The sequence below is a fragment of the Micropterus salmoides genome, unplaced genomic scaffold (genome assembly GCF_014851395.1).
Source record: "Micropterus salmoides isolate LMB-PRFRI ecotype aquatic unplaced genomic scaffold, ASM1485139v1 Ms_hic_scaffold_4, whole genome shotgun sequence".
In the NCBI taxonomy this organism is placed as follows: domain Eukaryota; kingdom Metazoa; phylum Chordata; class Actinopteri; order Centrarchiformes; family Centrarchidae; genus Micropterus; species Micropterus salmoides.
The window spans coordinates 32,135,471-32,156,925 of record NW_024043372.1 but is presented as its reverse complement, the minus strand read 5'-3'; the positions used below and the strand labels follow the sequence as shown (position 1 = coordinate 32,156,925).

Sequence of the window (21,455 nt, the reverse complement as noted above, 5' to 3'; positions counted from 1 at the left end):
TTCAGTAATGTATTTAATGTTGATGAAAACATCCGCTTATCAATTTACTGTTACAAAAGCCTGTATTTTAAAAAAGCAACATTTTATCATCTCTCCTTTCAACTGCATCCTATAAAAAGATATTAAGCATAGGCAGCAATTATATTACAACATTTTTTTTAAGCTTTGAAGCTTCACTGTGTTCTGTACACCTGGCATAAGAGGTCATTTTGACAGACTGAGTGGTGTCGGGGGGAAAAATTTCATTAAACAAACATATTTATTAAAACGTGTACATGAGCATGTCCTACACTTTCTAGATGTGAAATGACAATATGACACATTTCACAGTTGAGAAAAAAAAATGGAAGTACAGAAGTTGGCATAATCATTTCATAAATCGTGTGACAGTTAAAAGGTGACTAACACAGATTGTATGTAGAACCTAAGAACAATGGTTAGAATATATACAATGTCACTTGCAAATGCCATATATTTATGCATTATAATGTAACTTTTTTTCCTTCTTTCCACGACATCAATGAGAAATGTGGAACTCAAGACTTTTTGTGAGCCATGCCATTTTACCAAATGTAACCCTCTGTAGTTTTTTCCCCTTCATCTTAAAGCTGGGGTACGCATTTTATTTCAGAAGCATTAGTTGTTATATTTGTTGAAATTCTCTAAACATCCCAACAGCAATCACTAAATCATATGCTCTGACACAAAAATGATAAACTTCTGCCATCTATGACTGTCGCAGGATTGTAATAAACAGTCTGAATGAAACTATTGGCTCCCCTCCTGTGAGCACTCTGCCCCTGTTTGGGGGTGGGGGGGGGTCTATGGAGGAAAGGCCTGAAAGGAGGGGGTGCAATTTTTCCATTTGGATACTTCCAGCCTGTCTCTTGCTAGTTCTCCGTTGCCTACCCCAGCTTTAATTCCTACACTTCTTTTAAAACTGATCTGTTACTCGACCAAGGCACACTGCTAAGCACAGACACTAACAGAAAGTCATCCAAGCATTTGCATTTGAATCTTGCAAAGAACTCTCTTTCTCTGTAGAAGGATCATTTGTGTTCAAAGGTTCTGTATCTTCTGTTGGGTTTGAAGGCTCCTGGGACTTTACATTATCGTGTTGGTTCGTGTCAACATTTCCATTCTCAGAAGGTCTATCTTCTGTTTCTGGTTCACTGTCTGAGTCAATGGAAATGGTCTCTGTGCATGTGCTGAGTTTTAGGGTACAGTTTAATGTCTCGCACTGTTTGTTATTTTGGTCTGTGTTTGGAGTACCAGACTTGAGTCCTCCAGATCTCCCCACTGAGGTGCCATCAACCTTGCTCTCCTCAAAGATCAAGTTATGCTTAACTTTCTTGACAGCGTGCATGTCAAAGCCAAGCAGCACAGACACCTTCTTGGTCTCACATTGTCTCTCACATATCCTTCGTTTGGTTTCAAAGTGACTAGAAATGTCGGATTTCCACAGCCACAGACTTGCAGAGAGCTTCTCCTCTTCCTGAGGAGAAAGGTATGGTCGCCGGTTGAAGTAGGCAGTCAGGAAATTCTTCCTGGCCTCATATGTCTTGTGCTCATAGCTTCTAGGATCCAGAGCAAAGTCAACGGATTTGGACTGATTTCCAACGGTTGTGGAGGAGATCTTTGACTCCTTGCTCAGCTTTAACCTCTTGGGGCTGGGGCTGGGGCACGAGTTGGGCGTGGCCTGCATTGGTGGCTGCCTCTTGAGGAAGCCAGCCCCAGATGAGTTGAGAGTCAAGGCAGTCTTGAAGCCTTGGCTTGCCTGGGTCCTACCAACAGCCCTGCACTGTACAAGATGCAGTGTGATTGTGGAGGCCACCATGTTACTGGTGTACACTCCCAAGCAATGAATGCACTTGTACGTCATCTTTTTTTCAACAGGATGCATTGTTTGGAGCACTTGGTGTCGCTCCCTCAGATGCATGGCCAAAGCATCGGAGATGGGACCTTTGAGAATGGTGAAACAGAGCGGACACAGAGTCTTCCCAACCTCACTCTTGTGAGTCGGCGAGGGGAAACTTTTAGCAAGTGGTTCGCTATTCTTCTCAATCATTCTGGGAGCGGTTACTTTGACCAGAGGTGGAACACTATTCTGAGCAGGTGCAGGCTGATCTTGACCATTGATAGATTCCTTCATGTTAAAAGTGAGAACAACAAGCTGTACATTACTGGACTTATCTTGTTTAATGGTGAGATCAAAGGTCAGAGGTGACGCACCAGGGGGTCCAACAAAGTCAACGGGATGAGTCTGGGCCACGTGCTCCATCATTTTCTCAACATTGTGGAAAGCAGAGTGGCACTGAGGACAGGTGAGCCCGTGGATTAGCATGTGGTTAAGCAGTGTATCGCTGGGCAGATAGCGGTTGCAAAGCAAACACTTGCTGGTGAAGTTGTGGATTTTCATGATGTACTTGGCCAGTGCCCACACTTTCTTTGCCTTGTGCGCGTTCTCAAAATGAGCATTATAGAGGGTTTCAGGAAAAAGCTCATTGCAAACTGTACATATCTTCCACTTCTGTGTCTGCGCTGTGTTTACACCAGCAGCATTGTTTTCAGCAGCAGTGCTGTTGCCAGGGACTGACGTGCGCACCTGACTGGCTTTGATGGGGGTCTGATTTTTAACAATAGGGGCCACTGGCTTTAAATAGCCAATAACTGGTTGTGCTATTGGGTCAGCTCTAAGTGTGTGGCCCCTAATGATCAGAGGGGCCTTCTGAGACATGACTGGTAAGGACTGAGGCCTGGAGACAAGGATATTAGCATGTCCAATCATGGTGGTAACTTGAGCACCAATGCGCTCATGGTACTCTATAACATGCTGTACTAATGCCTCGTAGCTTCGAGTGGAAAACTGGCAGCGTTTACAGAGGATGTTGTTGCCATTGACAGAATTAGCACCATTTTTGATAGAGGACTCAGACACCATACCAAGATATGGTGATACAATATGCTGAAAATGTTCTCTGTAGATGTGCCTTCTCACAACATTGTAGAGCGTGTCTCGGAAGGTGCATTTTTTGCAAAAGTACATTGCTTTCTCCACACCATCTCCTTGTCTGGCTCTATCAAGATACGCTTTGTCCTTCTTTCCCAGTGCAGTTCCTGGTGAGTTTCCATAATTCTGCCGTGATGAACTGGGTATGTGGAATATTTTGACATGCGTCTCCAAAGTTCTCTTGCTTGCAGTGAATGTGCAGTATGGACAGTTGAGCAGAATTTTACTCTCAAAGATTTTCCTATGTACATTGCGGAAGTGATTCTTGTAGCCTGAGTAGTATTTGGAAGAAAATGAGCACTCTGTGCAGCAAAATGGCTTCGATCGGTATTCCTAAAAGACATCAAGGGGGAAAAAGCAACGGCATTAAGACAAATATGGTGATTTGTGCAGGTATTTTAAAAAGGCCTTGGACACAGAAGTAAGATATACCTGTGTTTTAGAGTACGATGGATCCCACGCGCAGATATCAAGGCAATAAGTGTCCTTTACAAATTGATCATTTGGGCAAAACTCTTTAAACTCCTGTGGAAGGAAGTCAAGAGATTAAGGTATCTTTGTTACAAACGTATTAGTTTAAACACAATCGGATTTGTTTGAGAGCACACAAATACAAATTCTACAGAGCCAGCATAGAGTTAAGTGGAAAATAAACACCTACATACACTTACAACTATGTTTTGAAAGCCCCCCTCCAGTGTATTTTGACATTTCTATGATATTTCATATTTTGTGAGTCATTTCCTTAAAATGTTGATTACTCACATAGTTTGCCAAATAGCTTAACTTTGTGCTCAAAGTTGCAAAAGTTGCTTAGTTGTTAAATAGGGTTGGTGACAAATGACTATAGCAATTCCATGAGTCATAGGTCATTCTCCAGGCTTGCGCAGGTGCACTGTCATGACTCGTTTAGTCAGAGCATCAAACCGATAAACATTGTTGTGAGCTAGCTAACCAATTTATCATGTAATTTACTTAGAATTTACAATAGGTATGTCTCTCTGTGTGTCTGATTCAGAAGTCTGAAGCTGAGGAGCGATGCCATCAGTGTTGCTGAAACGGTGAGTGGTGCACTCAAATGCACCAGCTGCACAATCATAGGTCATAGCTACTCTGATGAAAACATATATACTGTATCAAACGTTTGGTCAATTTTTAATAATGAGCATTGGCACCACAAGTGTGTGGCGTCTTTGCTTGTTTTTGTCAACTAGCAAGCTCATTAATATGGAGCGCTCAGTGCACTGAAACTTAAGAAGACATTATTTTACGCATCTTAGACTGAACATCAGCAGAGACAGAATATTATAAGCTTGGTGGTTGTTCCGTTTAGGACGTCTTTTGTTATAATTACATTTTCTTTTTTACAGAAAGGAAGGATCTTAATCTGTGGAGGCCAGCTATTATTAAACATCTGTACTCAACTGCAGATGTGATGGTGAACAACGTTTAGAACATCCACAAACACAGCACGCTGGAACCAGTTATGACCGGTTACGACATACCTTACACAGTTTGTGGTTAAAAATGATTAACAGTCCAGTCTTCAGTGGTACTGGTTGGTGCCTGGTTTAATTTGATTTCAATTTTGATTTACAACTTGTGAACTGCACGATCTGCCTTTCAACCACGATGGAAGCTGTGAGGCTGCTGTGATGGTGTGTTATATTCTATAAACATGTTTTTCCTTTTCCCAGCATACACATCAGCCCTCACAGAGTCCACTGCACCTGCCCCACTTAGCAGATCGGCCAAAAGATCCTCATGGATGGATGAGGCAGTCGGCCTTTGTCGGTTAACGGTTTAGCACAGGACATAAATGTGAAACCAGCACAGAAGTCTTGGTTCGCTTTATTAATGAAGGCAAAGCCAGATCAGTCCAACAATTAATATTATCCTCGGCCAAAGACATACTCACTCACATTTGTCTATCTGTAAGATATCTAAAAAAAAATCTCCAAAAGACATCTATATATAAAAATGTTTTATTAATAAAATCTTGAGAATTTTACAGCTTTGAGTCTTTTCTTCATTTTGACCATACCCATTTGGTGCATCCACACATTTTAAAAAGTTCCAATCTTGTGTTTGTGTTATTGTTAATTGCAATTTCTAAATATTACAATACATTAATAGTTTTACATAAAACATGTTTAACCATTAATGCACTATGCATCTGTTCACTATATAAATGATTGCAACTGCATAAAATGTGATTAATTTTATTGTCAGCCAAATGAGGCTGTATTAAATGTGTAAATATCCCATTCTTCAGGACACAACACATAAAGTTAAGGACTTCATAATGTGCCTGCCTTAGGCCCAGCGACCTGCGTCTAAGCTCTATGGTATGCTTGGTAGACACAATATCTACAGTTAAAGCTGATGAAAATATCATTATTGTCAGTGTGATGTAAGCAGTGGTGATGTACATACAATGTTGTGTTTCTTATAGCCTACATTAACAGAAATAACTCAGATTCTGTTTTAATCTCTCCAGTTTACTATTTTTCCTCTTCAAGTTCATAACAAGTCAACTTTACATGCAGATGATCAAGTATACAAAACTGCACATTTCACAGAGAGTAACAGACCCCCCGCGGTAAAGTAAGCACACCATAAAACGTAGTGGGAGTTACCGTGTGCAGTGCGTGACAGGACCATCGACTGTATGATTGATAACAGCTGATACTTGCACATTAGTTTCTATCATGGGTAAGTAATAGCTACTCCTTCCAGACAGTAAAGTGGACTAAACTTTACAGTGTAGTGATGTTAACACAGCATATCGAGCCGAGTTTATGTTTGTCACTGTAATTGATTACTATATATATATATATATATATATATATAGCTTTGGCAATACTGTTGCTACACATTCATGTCAATACAGCTAATTTAAAATTGAATATATCTGACTATTAACCACACCCCCATTCTCTGTTTGAGAAAGAACGTTAACCAAAAAAAGGCAGTTAAAATTGGCTGGAGGGGGGCTTGAAACACAAATGATAACCATCCATATGTTCTATAACTCACATTTCTCTATTTAAATTGGAGTTTGTAATCACATGTAACTAAAATACACTCACCTCTGCTGCCTCCTTGCAGTACTCCAGTCCAATGTCTCCAAGGGTTTTTTTCACTTGCTTCCTAGCTCTCCTGATTCTTGAAAGGTTATTCACTGGGAGTTGGTACATCTCTCCTGAAAGAAAAACAGAAAATAAACTGCTTATTAGTTTGAGGAAGGCTTATTTTAAGCCAAATCACTGCAAGCAAATTCTTCCAATATAATATTTGGAAATGTAGCACTGTAGCTCGATCAATAATCACCAACATCATAAGAGACTTCATAAAACAGGCGACACGCCCTTCCAACATGTGTCTCCATTCAATAAATCACTGTCCCCACATTTAACGTTACTTATGATGGCAGGATAACGTTATCTGTGTTCAAGACGTCAGTTTCTTCAGCGGGCCGGTGCTGTTTCAGCGGGCCCCGTTTCACCAGAAATACTTAAAATGGGAGCACATCTGTGACCTTTGTTGCTCCCTTATATCCGGTGATTTAGCGGATTAGAGTTTTACAGTACATGTTGTTAGCATTAATGTGTTAGCCAACGTTAGCTATGTTACCCGCTCATGTCGGCTTGGTCGCCTACTGAGCATCCGAGCTAGCGCTGCATGGCAGGGTAGCGTTATTGATTTATTTGCACAAACCAAATCAATTGATGCATTTACTCACCTGCTGCTTTGTCTGGAGACTAGCCTCACTGCATAAATGGCTAACAAAGCAGATGACTGTGTGACCGAGAGGTGCAGAATGGTAGTGATGTTCGCTCTCCTCACAGCCGGCGGTGCTGATGCTCAGCTCCACAGCTAGCTAACTAAGCTAGCTCGCTAGCTGTTACGTCTGCTTTGGTGCAGCTGCTGGCTAGCTTGAGGAACGAAAGGCAGGACCGAGTGGTACACATCTCATGAAAACAGTATACTCCAAAAAAAAAAAAGATGACTGCCAGGAACACAGTGGCCTCTTATCGGTTACAGTATATGCACCGGCGGTCAGGCTAGTCTGCAAGCTAACGTTATTCTATTCCAAGTGAGCCAACTCTCAATCCAAAATGGCGACGACGGAAGTCGTAGCCGGACAGGGCAGGGGCTGGATCGGATGGCCAAAAGTTTGCGTTGAGGTTTTTTTAACACATTTTTTTAATTTTCAGTTATTAAAAAAACAGGATTCATTGTTCAGGAGTTCAGGCTCATGAAAACACTCCCTTTGTACTTTACTTACTATTGCTGCAACAAAGAAAACTATTTTCATTGATTGTTTTGCCCCCTACAAATTAGCTAATGGACCCATATTCACTGGGGGAAAAGAACATATTTCTTAAAATATTACAGTTCCAGCAAATGTGGTTGTGTCCAAAACAGGACAGCTGGACTTTAAGTGGTCCTCATTCCAGTGGTTCCATAACTGCCAGTACAGCAGTGCGAGTTCCTGTCATCACCAGTTTGGAGACTGTCCTATGGTCCAGGTGGAGAACACACTGTCCATTCACCTGGCACACAAACTGCCGCACCTAAAGAAAAACAATGTGAGGTACTGGTCTTCGTTTTGTCTCAGAGTCAAATATGTGCTGTTTTAAAACACTTTTGAGGTAATGACAGCATTTTCTCTTTCCTTCTGTCATGTGTTATCAAATATCTAACCTTAACTCCTGCAGCTGCTGCAGGGCTTCCAGGGTCAACAGCCTGCACGTAACAGGGAGCCATGCCTCTGACAACAAAGCCCCAGCCCAGGGCATCTCCTATCACCTGTGATGGCAGGAGGGTGAGATAAATTACACATTCTGTAGAAATGAACTATGAGGAGTATTTTAATTTTGTCCCTTACTGGCATCACAGATGAATGCTTTAATTATCGTCTTTTAGACTTTGTTGTTCAGGTTATACTAAATTAATGCTGTTAAATCCTAGACATGACATGTAACTTCTTAAATAGCCATGGTTAAGTCATTACAGTAACTCACTGTCAACACTCTCTTGATGAAGGGTGCACCAGGGGCCAATAACTCTTCACGTGTAAAATTTCTTCTAAGTACTGAAAAGTCATTCACAGATTTCAATATTCACCATTTTTTGTGAGTTTTGGACAATGAAACACAAGCAAACCTCAATATATGAAATTCTTCTTTTTTAAATTAAAGATACTTTGAAACAATTGTCAGATGCATATTAATTACACACTTGCCTGATTTAGGATTGCATCTCACCACTGAAGTCGAAGACTGTTGGACAAGTGGTGGAAATCCAGCAGACCAAAGCTTAAGGGAATTCAGGGTGCCTCGATGCCCACTAGTAACCTGTTTCAGGTCCTTACTCGACCTCACTTTTAATAAATAAGTACTAAAATGATTATGCCATTATAAGCATTCACAACAAAATGTATAAAGGGCAGACAATGTTTTTTTTTTTACCACACTGGAAAGCTGGTGTGCCCTCCTGAGGCAGGCTTTTGCGCAGAACAAATGGACTCTCAGCATGGTTGTCCTCTTGTGTCAACACTACCACATCCTCGTCATTGTCTTGTTCACTTTCATTTAACAGTTCAGATAGGCGGCGGCGGTGGCGAAAATGTATGCAGAACTGATAGAGCAGTCCACTGTCAAAGAAATCGTGCTTCTTTGCCACTGGTGGTGGGAGAGAGAGAGAGAGAGCACAAAACAACAGTGGGAAACTTTTTAGAATGAATGGAATTTTTCACAATTGCTTTAGACTGCAAAAGTCCCAGCTGGCCACCCGCTGCTAGCCGCGACTGACAGCCAGCTTATTCCTGGTGCCATACGCCAAAGAGCAAATGAGGATCTCCCCTCACCGTGCTGAATGATGCCATGCTCCTGCAATGCGCGGCACAGCTCCAGTCCTTTATGCCGGCTCTCTGCCTCTCCGTTCTGAAGGAGCCAGTCAATCAACAGGCAGCCAGGAAACGAGCGCTGATTTGCAACCCCATGCTCCTCTCTCAGCTTCAGAATGGAGTTCTTGGTCCCTGTGAGACTGAATAAGCACGAGACACAAAAACAAAGATCATAACATGCAAATTACTTTTTATAAATGCAGGAAGGAGCATTTCATCAAACAAAATTACCAATATATATATGACAGAAGATTACTCTAAATTTTAACATATTGTTGTGTGTGTGTGTGATCATGACTTTGATTGGCTGTGCACTTCAAGATCAGCTCCCAGCACAAAACAGACAGCAGCTCTTACTGTTCATACAATCGTTGTCCTCGCATGTAGATGTTCACCTCTGTATTGAAGGGAAATGTGCCATCATCCTTGCGGAAACGGTACAGCAGTTTGGCATCCTGGAATACTGTCCTCTTATCACAGACTAGGGAAAGGTAACATACCGTTTCAGATAAGTTTGGAAATGAGCGAGTGTACAAATAAAGCTACAATAACATTTCTTTCATTTGTGCAGAAGGCCTTTGAATATCCCCTTGCTGAAACTTGTGTTGTTGCTTCCTTCTTACCATGGTGAACAATGTCATGATCGATGAGGTGCTGCATGAGGCAGGCAGCGGTTGCTCGATCTGGAGCTTCCTTATGGCTCACCAGCCAGTCTATGAGTTCCTGGGCCACAAAGCAGTTTGGATACGTGCGCAGGTGGTGGTGCCGGTCCCTGATCAGTTTTTCATCGTGAAGCCTCAACCTAAAAATTAAATTTAGCAATAATCCTGATTTTGAAACTTAAAACCTGCCTTATGCTAGCCTGCATGTCACATTCCTCCTTCTCTCTCATCATACCTGAGTTGTTCTCCAGCAATCATGACTTCTCCTTCATGTTGTCCGGCCATGGCTTCTCGCCTAATGCTACTTGTTCGCTCCCTGTTTGTTACCTGTGGACTAAGAAAGTAAGTGAAGCTAGATCTTAGTTATGGCCCGTTTGTGTTTACAAAATAGCCACTGAAAGACACAGAACATTGCCATGTGGGAAAGATGTTGTGTATACAGAAAGAAAGAGAGACAAAGGCCCTGTTTACTCCTGGCATTTCCGATCACAAGTGCACAGCTTGGGTACATCAGTTCACACCTGGCATTAGAATGCGTCTCGAATGTCCACTTCAGAATCAGAATCAGCTCTATTGCCAAGTGGGTTTACACATACAAGGAATTTGATTAGGTATTTTGGTGCCTAACAACAAACATAGTAGGTAGTGTGATCAGATCTGACTTCCCCGCTCTAAATGCAAATAAATACGCACATAATTTCCATAGATTAATTGTGTTGTTGTTTTTAACCTGAATTTGATGAATTTACTGTTTATCAGACCACAGATGAGACCAGTCCTTGTTGATGAAAACACAACTTTATTCACTGAATTTGATGAAACTGGATCATATTTTAGGGTGGCTAACTCAGCTAACTAGCTAATGGCAGCTACAGTTAGCAACAGTCAGCAGTTACTTTAGCAACATGTAAAGCTATCTCTCCATCAGAAATCTCTCACGAGATTTCAGAACGAGAATTGTCCTTGAGCGAGATTTGTCTTTCTGGTTAAAAACAAAGTGTGTCACTGGGTGTCTCGTAGGGATCCTTTCCATGATGTTGTCAAACACCTGCTATAACAGCTTGAGCCTGTTGGTGGCAAAATGAAGCACCTTTTTTTGGATGTAACTTTGACGGGCACAAATGCCCCCAAGGAATATGTTGCAGCCACTGCAGCCGGTTCGCTGAGGCCACCTACTGCACAGATTCCAAAACTCTTTGTTGCCTACTAGTCAATTTGACACCAAAATATGTGAAAATAGGGCCCAGTTTTAAAAAATACCAAAATGAGCCTTTTACCACATGATTAGTGGAGTTTGTGGGTGGGTTGGCACACAGAAGTTAATATTAAATTAATATCCATCTCTGTCTAATTTTCTCTGTTCTTGGATGCAAATAAAGTGAAGCCTTGTTTCCAAGAGCTGTTGATGTTATGAATATTATTGATTAAATTGCTGTGTATAAATACATTTTTCTCACAGGCATGACTGTGTTTTTGTGGTGATATGATCTTACTGTCTGCTGGTGATGTGCACTTAGGCTGTTGGCATCCTGTCATTATACCATAAGTTGTATATACTGCAACCCTGCCCTGCTGGCATGAATCCCAATATGCGTCCCGAGCCATCTTTGCTTGTCACACAGTCTCCTCTTTTCCTTTATTCCCAGCTACTAAAAATTACTGAAACAATGCCTCTGCATCCTCTGACAGCATTTTCTATTGGTGTTGGCTTGAGTCCTCTATCTTGTCAGCTAAAGCTTTCACTATCTTTGGAGTAAGCACTGCCTAAGAGGGTCACCTCAGGGCGGGAACATCACTTAACCCTTTGATATCCTTTGCAGTTTGGCACCTCTGGACACCACTAGAGGTGACATCCCTGAATCAGACAGCATATCCTGGAACATGCCAGAGGTTTTTATTGTTTCAGGTATGTTGCTGAGTTGTTGTCAGGGGGCTCATGACTTCTGGTGGGATGCTTTGTTAAAACCATCAGCCACTTCTCTGGCTGTCAGGTCCTAGGGCAGGCCTTCTGTAAAATCAGCAAGTGCCTAAAAGCTCTCCCACAGATGTTTTGAGCCCTGTATTGCCTACATGTTCCAGATGTGCACAATCCTACTAGACTGTAAGAATAACACAGAATTCATAACATTGTAACTTTTGAGCAAACAGATGAAAACATAAAAATAAGAAAACACAGACCGTGGAAGGAGCTGGAAGGTTGTGTGATACGATGACGATTTTTAAATGTTTTCATTTGATCCAGGAACATGAGTTGCCTATTTTGCTTACAACCAGGAACTGAACAATAGCTCAATTTGTTAAATTTCATTTAAAACAGGAGCCTCAGTTTAGTGGCCGATAGAAATACAATTGCTCCCTCTTGCGTTCGTGCAATCCGGTGGTGGTTCAGACTTCATACCTGGGACTTGTGCAGTGTGGACTAATGACCAGAAGATGTCAGTATTCTCCTGTGTAGTAAGGAGCACAGGAACAGCAAAAGTGTGCTGCAGCCTCCTTTTTGATGTTTAAGTGAAATTAAGAAGTCATGCCAACATTTATAAATCACCAAAAATGAAGACATAAATATAAATCAAATTAACGCTGACAATAAAACTTCAAATTGCAATTACATTTTTATTAATTTATATTTTAAGTAGGCAAAGGTGATGCCATGTTTAGAGAATTTGCTTGAGAAATAATAAAAGTAGCCTACTGCCTACACAAGTGTGGGTGTAGCCTACATGTGTTTAACCTGGCCTAACACACAGGATAAATCTGATAACTACCCCCGTGGGATAAAGAGGACTAAATGTAAAATGGAAGACAGATTTAAAAAAAAAACAAACAAAAAAACACATTCCTGGAGATAATGTGCCTCTGTGGGTCATTTATGGGTTTTGGCCATATGATGGTCAATGATCACGAACAGCTCGTGTGGACAGACTCGTAGCAGCTTTTATGCAAATCGCCCTCTTCAGCGTGTTTTGATTGGAGAGGAGCGTGGAGGTGTAGTCTGGAAGGCGTGACATCATGCCAATGCAGCTTTATGAAGAAAGTGCGCTTCTCCTGAACAGGCAGAGGTGCGCCCAGTCCTCTGGCATCAGTGGACGTCGAGTGTGTGGCTGCTGAAGCCAAACAGGCTGCGCGGTGCAGAATCACCAGTTCGCACAGAGTTTGATCAGGTGGGAGTCTTTTGCGCACGCATGTTTTTTTCCCCTTTTTGAGCTGAAATCAAAGTTTGGAATTACTGCTATTTTTCAAAAGTAAGTGCGCGTTCACTGACTGCATGAAATAGCTGTGGAGATTCGGAGCTCTTTGACCTGACGAGCTTGCCTTTTACTATGTCCGCTGAGGCGCATTCACATTTGGGACTGCAGAAAACCAACATGGATTTCGTCAGCGACTTCGACTTGATGAAGTTCGGCGTCAAGAAGGAGACGATGCAGGGGATAGACCGCTCTTTCATCGGACCATGCAGCCAGCTCCAGAGACCAGACTCTGTTTCCTCCACCCCTGGCAGCACACCTTGCAACTCAGTACCCTCATCACCAAACCTCAATCCTAACGAGCAGAGAAATAACCCCGGGGGCGACCAGTTCTGGATACCCAACAACGGGGGTTACCCTCAGCAAATGTACCCTCAAGCTTTTGGCCTGACACCCGAGGACGCAATGGAGGCCCTAATCGGCGCCACAGCGCAGCACCCGTCAGCGCCCCACGGCCACCATCCGCCACCTTTCCAAGCTGAATACGAAGGGTACGGCCACCTGAACGAGCCTGTCCAGCACTATCCGGGACTCCCGGGTCACCCCGACATGCAAGGCATCCCCAGCAGTCACTGCCAAGACCCGTATCTCAAAGACGACATGGAGAGCGCGTCCCCTCAGTCACCGGAGTCCCTGCAGATCCTCGGTGCGCACCACCATCTCCCGCAGCAGCACAGCCGCCACGACAGGCGATCCAACGCCGATGCCCACTTCTCAGACGACCAGCTGGTGTCCATGTCCGTTAGGGAGCTCAATCGGCTCCTCAGAGGCCTCAGCAAGGACGAAGTGATGCGTCTGAAGCAGAAGCGCCGGACCCTGAAAAACAGAGGTTACGCACAGTCCTGCCGTTACAAGCGCGTCCAGCAGAAACACATTTTGGAGCACGAAAAGACCAGCCTGGTGTCACAGGTCGAGCAACTGAAGCATGAACTCAACAGACTGGTCAGGGAGAGGGATGCATACAAACTTAAATGTGAGAAACTGTCCGGTGCAAACTGTTACCACGAAACTGGGTCTACCAGTGATAACCCTTCCTCACCCGAGTATTTAATGTGAGTTTGTTAATTTCCTGCAGAACTGATTCTATTCCATAGGGAGGCATAATGTTGACAGCTCGCCTTGCTCTATAACAAACAACCCCATGGATTCACCAAGTTTCATTAATGTTGGACATAAGGATATCACTCAAATAATTGTAATAGATAGCCCTTCAACAAGGCAACAAGTTATGAATGAAAATAACAGTGAAGCATGCATGCAGGACATGTATGAGATGTTTTTGTTTTATACAGGCATATCTGTATTTTGTCTGAAAGGAGATACTTGAAATCAGAGAATATTCCCTTTTCATTACTACACAACTTTTAATCCTTCTGCTTTATAAGTGCTCAATCTTCATTTTGGTGATTTTGCTTTGCTTAATTTTTGTAGCTCAAATTATATTTTGTGTTCATGCTTGAAAGAATGATGCTAGAAATGACATTTCCATTATTTTTATGAAGCTGATTCTGCTGGGCAGACATGTTCCTTATTTGCTTTTCTTATTAAGATAATATATAATTATGCAAGTTGTTTTTCATTTACTATGTTTTTCATTTATTATGGATCAATAAACTTATTGTGACTTTTTAAAATTGTGTCTCATCTGCTGACGGAATTACTTACTACCTTACAAAAAGCTGTCCATACTGCGAAACATTTACCTTACATGCACAGTTTTTTTTGTTTCATCATAGTATTGAAATTTGTTACAGAGTTATTCCAACATTTTTAATAATCATAGACACACAATATAGAAAGAAAAAAAGCTTTTAATTCCAGAATCCATAAAAAGAAATACATCCAACATAACATATTTGCACACTACATAGAAGAAGCTATTATTAAAGTATTTCAGTCAGTACACAGAATATATAAATGTGATTAAAAACAGTCTCCACCGTAAATTTCTACTCTATTCACAGTGTGAGTTGTGTTACTTCATTATCATGTTTTATTGTTAGATAGTAAAAAGGAAGGAGCGCAGTTACAGTCTCAGTGCTGTGTGTTTGTTGGTTTGGTGGTGAATGAAAGGACGAATGGTTTTCTCTCCTTCCCTGACCTTTGCTCTTCATGGAGTGCTGCTTCCTGTGGGACCCCGGCATGTGAAAGCACAGGGGGCTGACTGGCAGGGGCTGTGGGGCACAGATAAAATGGAGTGGAAATCAGGTTTCCCCTCTGCTCTCTTCCTCAGACCAACAGATCACCTCTGCATTCATTAACAGAGGAAGAGAGAAACAACAACCACGGCAGACACACGGCCGGCTCCTGAGGAATTTTTTCACTTGAAATGGGTTTTTTTTGTTCTGCCCTGTTACATTTTGAAATCACTAAAGCAAATGTCCTGAACACAGATCATTCACAGTTCAGGACTACAATAATATTTGGATGACCGTAATAGTTCCAAGGCCACTGTGATAATGTGCGATAAGTAGTCACATTGTAAATTGAGTTTATAACCTCTGTGATGGCCTGTGTGCTGCAAATCTTAGAGAGGTTTCACTGTCAGAGGACACTTTCTCACTGCTCCCCCTTTCTAAGAGTTCAGCTGGGCAGGTGGCTCTTTTAACGGTGCCACCCTTTAGCTTGGAAACCAGGTCCTCTCTTCATGTGTGACCCGACAGTTTTGACCTCACCCCTATGTTGAAGGGAAGAAACTCTAAAATCACACCACAGGTGCAAAAACACTTTCCTTCTGAAAACAGAGCTAATCCCTGAAGGTCGGCCCGCTGCACTGGGAGTACATGACGTAGATGAGTGCGTTTGTGAACTTCAAGGATGTAGCAGAAAATAACCAGATGGTTATGGCAATGAATAATGCTCCTCTATATTTTAATGTTATTGGAAAGGGCTCATTAATCAGTGGCTCTTACATATGACATAGGACTGTGTTTACAGGCACAGTTGAATTTATTAAATGAGCTTATATAATTTTACATGTCTTGATGTAAATTTAAGTTAATCATCAAGACATGTAAAATTATATTTTTTGGAGGAAAAAAATATGACATAATTAATTTAACAGCAAAATTCTTCAATAAAAATTGATGATTTTCTGCACAGCAGTCATCTGTTAATAAATACATTTAAAAGTACGCTTTTAAAAGAGAAGAAAGCTCATTTAATAAATTCAACTGTGCCTGTAAACACAGTCCTATGCCATTAAAATTATTGTAAATTACATAATCTGGTGAAACAGATTATTAGATTGAACTTCTTTATTTGTAAGTGTATATTTGCGCATGCAGTGTTGGAGAAAATTAAAAACATCCATGCATGTGTATGTTTATATACATGTATTTGACATTGGATACACTGTATTTTAGTAGGTGTGGTTTTTCAAATAGAGCATGTATTTGTTTCTTTGTCATGTGTTTGTGCACTTGCATGCATCACATGTGGATTTCTAAGCAACAGTGGAATAATACAGTAGAAGTGGTGGCGAGAAGAGCGGTTTGTGGTACTGTTTGACAGTGTGCAGGGTGCCATTGTAGAAACGATTAGCCAGCTCTTTTCCCTCGCATGTGATAGGTTGGTGGGCCTGATGTGGGAGCCTCGCACTTCCCCCTCTCCTCCTCCTCCCCGCCACCAACACCCCGAGCCCACAGCGCCTGAGGCTGGCTACTGAGTCAGCAGGAGGGAAAGGTGTCTGCACGGCTGTGGCATCAGAACAAGAGAGAAAGCAAAATAGCTAGAGAAGGATAAAGAGCAGAGAAAACGGTGTAGAAAAGACATGCTTGCATTTTTTGAAAAACAGATGAAGAGAAGGAACTACTGCACGAAAAAAACTCAGAACGGGATGATGAAGCAGGTTACAGAGGAAGCATCATCATCTCCTAATTTATTTCAAAATGGTTTTATTACGTAGTGATTATACTAGTCTAGATCTAACTGTGACACATTATTACACCATGACTAACGGCTGGGGCTCGGTGAAAACACTCATGTCCATCAGAATCAGTTAAAACGTGATGCCAAACTCTTGGATGAGCACTGGGGTTTGCCCAGGCCTGGCTGCATCGCAGACAGCGGACACAGACAGAGGAATGCTGCAGATACTCACCATTGTGTGGGGAGAGGCAGAGGAATGCAGGCTGCCAGGCTACGTACACTGTCACCAATGAACACAGCCAGAGGCCTCGAGCCACGAGGGAAGGCCGGGGCCAACAGACCCCACAGTCAAACCACTCTCCACTTCCATCTGTGATATCATACCCAGCTCCTCTGGACAGTGTTGGTTTGGTCCAGCTTCACTGTCTAAACACTGAGTATCTTGTTGAAGGGCTCCTGACTGACTGTCACAAAAATTGTCAGAGATTAGATAGAACATGGCCCGTCAAATAAGAATTAGCTGATCAGCTGAGTAAATATTCTTTTGTTTCAAACAAATGCTCTTGATCAATCAGTGAATTCAGCATTCACAATAATGACCAATCATTAATCTTCAGTGGTTAAATGTCAACTGACCAGACATTTGACCCCCAATAGCAAGCCCTTTCCAGCCTCAGCCAGTTCTTTCACTGTTGTTTTGCAACAGTAAAGGCTCACACTGGTGATCGTCTGTAAGAGTGGCTTCACGTGAAGTGCAGAGCACAGATTGGGATGGAGGACAGGATGGCCGAGGGGCTTCCTCTTTCACTTCCTATATGAGGGTCCAGTCAAGTGACTCTTTGTGAGAGTGTTAGGTTGTATGTCGCAGGAAAACGCAGCTTCGGTGGCTGTGGTTTCCGCTCAGGATGTCCAGTCGTTTCTGCGCACGGTTGTGACACTGTGAATCATGCAGTGATCACACACACACACACAGATGTCTCCATGGACATGGCATACACACACACACACACACACACGCACACAAAGACTTGCATATGCAAATGCAGACATCCATGTGTATTAGCACATTCTTGTCTCTCACACACAGGCACATATTTTTAATAGAATCATGTGATTGTGACTGTTTCTCTTGTCTAAAATGTGTCACTCTCTCTCTTTTGATTGCCTTAGCTACTATGAAGGCATTTCTTTCCTGTTGCCACATCCTGAAAGATTCCACCGTAATTATGATTGTACTACTGGTAATGACTAAAGTTATCACATGATGGGCTCTGCAGACTCCAACAGAGTGGATTAATGTGTAGCCTCAGAACTACAATAAAGCTTGTCTTGCTATCTTATTGACTGTAATAAGGAATCTGGCTTCCTGGGGACGTTGTGTTCAGCGTGTTTGTGCATGAACTCCTGGGGATCTGATAGGAAGGCCCTCTGATAATGTGCTTGTCACGTTTCAGTGGACACCGCTGAGAGAAGTGTGACAAAGTCCTGTCACATTACAGACTCTGGACTTTGATTACAGAGCAAAGGATGAACCACTGTATGTAATGATTATACAGGTTCCTCCCAGCATGACAGAAACATTATAAAACAGCCTGAGCCTCTTACCAGAGGTGAAAAACAAAGAGGTTTTACTGGCATTCACAACAGGGACAAATGAACTGTGCTGTGCAACTGATGTGAATATGACTTCTCATTTTATATACATTCCACTAACCGCACCCTCAACATATTGACTTGCTTTACCATGGTGTATGCACAGCATATTCTCCTGTTTCACGAGTGACACTGCAGTTTTGCGGCATAAGTGAGAAGCCAGAGAGTGAAGGAAGGATCATTAAAGAGAAGAGTCAAAAAAAGAAGAGACATCTTTCTCTTTCTTTCCCTGCTAGGATTTCCTGCTCTTTTTTATGGGGGTCATGCAGCTGGCAGGCGCCCTCCTGTTTCTGTCCATAACGATGACAGGCGTCCATTAGTGCACAGTAGAAACACGACCCACAGAGGTTAACTCAGGCTCCCCCCCGACAGCCTCTTCCCTTTCCACAGCCCCCAGTATACAACCTACCTATCTATAGGGCAGATAATTGTTGCTGTTGGCCAAGCTTTACTGATTAAGGGTCAGCTTGTGCTCATGCAACATACACACACACACACATATATTTATGTTTTTGGGATGATGTTACTCTGTCACTTTGAGTTTAAATGAATGCTTTATTAAAAAGTGAGACTGGCAAAATAAATCCCATAGATGTGTCTGCAGAAAAACATTTTTCTTGGTTAGGTTTAGTTGAGGGGAAAGTGACATGCAATTTTTAGTGAATTTTGCTAAAATACTGTGGGCTAAACATACATTCCCTTAAAAAGAATGAAAAAAAAGTAGATATGAACAGATGATGGGGCTTGAAATAGAAACTACAGTTGTCGCTGCACATGTACCATTCAACACCCTTCCTCATAAGTTTCTGCGGGTGTCGCTGACATGAGAATATGGTGTCGTGCGTTCTGGTAAAGTCTAACAGACCTCTTTGGAATTGGGTGTGTCACTCTCCCACTAATGTGTCATGTTAACATCTCCTCTGTGTCATAACTCTTCCGTTGTGTTTCTCAAAAGCACTATCCTGAACTTAAAGCCATATTACTTTCCCTTTCAACTGATTTTAGTGCAGCCGTATCCGTCTCTGCCTTCTACGCAGCTGGAGGACTTGGCAGAACAGTGTTCACACGCCCATTCTTTGATTCCTTGTCCATCTTTGTCATCATGCTCAATGTTAACCTCCGCTACAACAACTGAGGAACAACCAACAGTGCGCTGTGGTTGGACTGTCAGGGAGAGAGGATTGTGATTGGCCAAAACAGAGCTTATATGGGATCTATTTTAGGGGATGCAGGCCTTTATACTACAGTGAACCCATGTACTTGTTTGCTCTTTTTGTGGTCAAGATACAGGAAGTACTTTGTTCTGGGATTTAACGGCATAAAAAAAAGAAACCCTGACTTCTCAAAAAAAAAAATTAAATGATAGGTTACAAGTAAACAACAAAGTTTATGGAGGGTTTGATTGGATTTCCCACTCAATTTAAGATAGAGTTCACTTGTAAGACAAATGTCATTTGAAACTACCAGCAGTTACATAAATCTGCATCTCGTGTCTTTATTGTTGCAAACGGAAATAAAACTCTCATGGTTACGTGCAAATGATGAACGTTGACAAATGAAATAAATACTAATGATTGTTAAATAAGATTGTACTTTATAATTACTTTATAAATCATTTAGGAAATCAACTGCATTAACACATTTTTTGGTTCACTGTAAACACACCACAGACATTTTGGTAAGCTATAGCAGCAACCAATTAGCTTATCTTAGCATAAAGACTGGAAGCAGGAGGAAACAGCTAGACTGGCTCTGTTCAAAGGTAACAAAATTCACCTACCAGGACCTCTGAAGCCCAGTGACTATAACACAGTGTATCAAGTTTGTTTAATTAGTACAAAAAGTATAAACATGACAAGTTGTGGGGTTATGTGGCGGACTGTTTCACTGACTTCCTGTATTCTTTGCTGCCTGGCAACCTGACAATGACTTGTGAACTATTCCTTTATTTTTAAGTTGAATATTTAGATATCCAGCAGATACGGAGCAACACTGGCATTCATTTGGCGTTTGGAGTGTCCCACGTGATGACTGTAAGTTCTCCTTTTAGATCTGCTTTTGGAATCTCTTAACTCCTGAGGGAAATATCTGGCTCTTTGGTGCTGGACAGGTAGTGCACAGTGGGTTAATCAGAGCTTTTTTGCTGAAAACAACAGCCTGCTGCGTCTGGAAATTATACTAATGAGAGCAGCAAGACTGAGCCAAAACAGTAAAGTTTCAGGCCTTAAAACCAAAACCACAAGCTGAAAGATGCTAAAAAGCTTTGTGGAGTTGAAGGGAACTGCAGATTGAAAATTATCTGTATATTACTACGAGACTCTTTATTACATGATACTTTTATCCAATGTTAATATAACAAGACTAAGAATCCACAGCCATGCTAGTACTGCTAAGGGACAGCTGAGCTTTGAGCTAAATGCTAACATAAGCATACTAAAATGCTTACAATTACAAGGTTGTTCACATGTTACCATCTTATTTTGGCAACAAATTAAAATTGTAACCTGATGATGCCACTGATTCTCAGTCATCCAGGTCGTAGTTATCCGATTCCTGAACAAAGAATCGGACAGTTTTACACTACAAACTGGAAACACATCTGCCCGCTAAAGTAAAGTACTGGAAAAGGTCAGTGATTTCAACAAGAAAGCACAGCTATCTTTTAACCAAGTCCAGTTGCTCATGATTCTGACCTTCCTTGGAGAGATGAAATGTCAAGTTATTACAATTAATCCTCAGGGGAACATGAATATCTATACAAAACGTCATAGCAATCCATCACATAGATGTTGAGACATTTTATTAAAAACCACAAATGGTGGCTTTAGGAAATGTCAGGGATCACTAAAGCTATTAGGATTCATCCACTGAGAAACATGAATGTCTGTACAAAATTTAATTCCAATTATTGTTGAAATATAATTTACTCTGGACCAAAGTGGTGGCCTGACAGATTGACTTTGCCATCAAAATGTCAATTATAGCAGTTTTTATTTTTGTAGATGTCCCATACATGTGTTTATTCAACACATGTTATTTTTGAGGCTGTAGTTTGTGGTGACGCTGTGCTTGGTTGCATTATATTGTGTCTTTTATAATTA

General features: G+C 41.7%; 3 protein-coding genes and 1 long non-coding RNA gene across 4 annotated transcripts; 2 read left to right on the top strand and 2 right to left on the bottom strand.

Annotated features, from left to right (window-relative positions):
• LOC119885625 (activity-dependent neuroprotector homeobox protein-like) lies at nt 1–7,110 on the bottom strand. Its single transcript, XM_038695749.1, has 4 exons — nt 6,756–7,110; nt 6,103–6,215; nt 3,443–3,535; nt 1–3,343 (listed from the first exon to the last, which is right to left on the bottom strand). Exons 2-4 carry the CDS (start codon nt 6,208–6,210, stop codon nt 983–985), a joined length of 2,562 nt encoding a protein of 853 aa, XP_038551677.1. The 5' UTR covers nt 6,211–6,215; nt 6,756–7,110; the 3' UTR covers nt 1–982.
• Nucleotides 7,111–7,247: 137 nt separating this feature from the next.
• si:dkeyp-97e7.9 (DEP domain-containing mTOR-interacting protein) lies at nt 7,248–9,913 on the bottom strand. The gene is made up of 9 exons (XM_038695761.1): nt 9,822–9,913; nt 9,548–9,726; nt 9,282–9,405; nt 8,886–9,064; nt 8,488–8,700; nt 8,262–8,399; nt 8,041–8,111; nt 7,721–7,825; nt 7,248–7,590 (listed from the first exon to the last, which is right to left on the bottom strand). The coding sequence occupies exons 1-9, from the start codon at nt 9,869–9,871 to the stop codon at nt 7,465–7,467; spliced, it is 1,185 nt and encodes a 394-aa protein (XP_038551689.1). The 5' UTR covers nt 9,872–9,913; the 3' UTR covers nt 7,248–7,464.
• Nucleotides 7,522–8,232, top strand: LOC119885637. Its single transcript, XR_005441374.1, has 2 exons — nt 7,522–7,610; nt 7,735–8,232. It is a non-coding gene; the product is annotated as an uncharacterized LOC119885637 (long non-coding RNA).
• A 2,736-nt stretch (nt 9,914–12,649) lies between the features above and the next one.
• Nucleotides 12,650–14,465, top strand: LOC119885631 (transcription factor MafB-like). Its single transcript, XM_038695755.1, has one exon. The coding sequence runs from the start codon at nt 12,907–12,909 to the stop codon at nt 13,885–13,887; it is 981 nt and encodes a 326-aa protein (XP_038551683.1). The 5' UTR covers nt 12,650–12,906; the 3' UTR covers nt 13,888–14,465.
• The last annotated feature ends 6,990 nt before the right edge of the window (nt 14,466–21,455 follow it).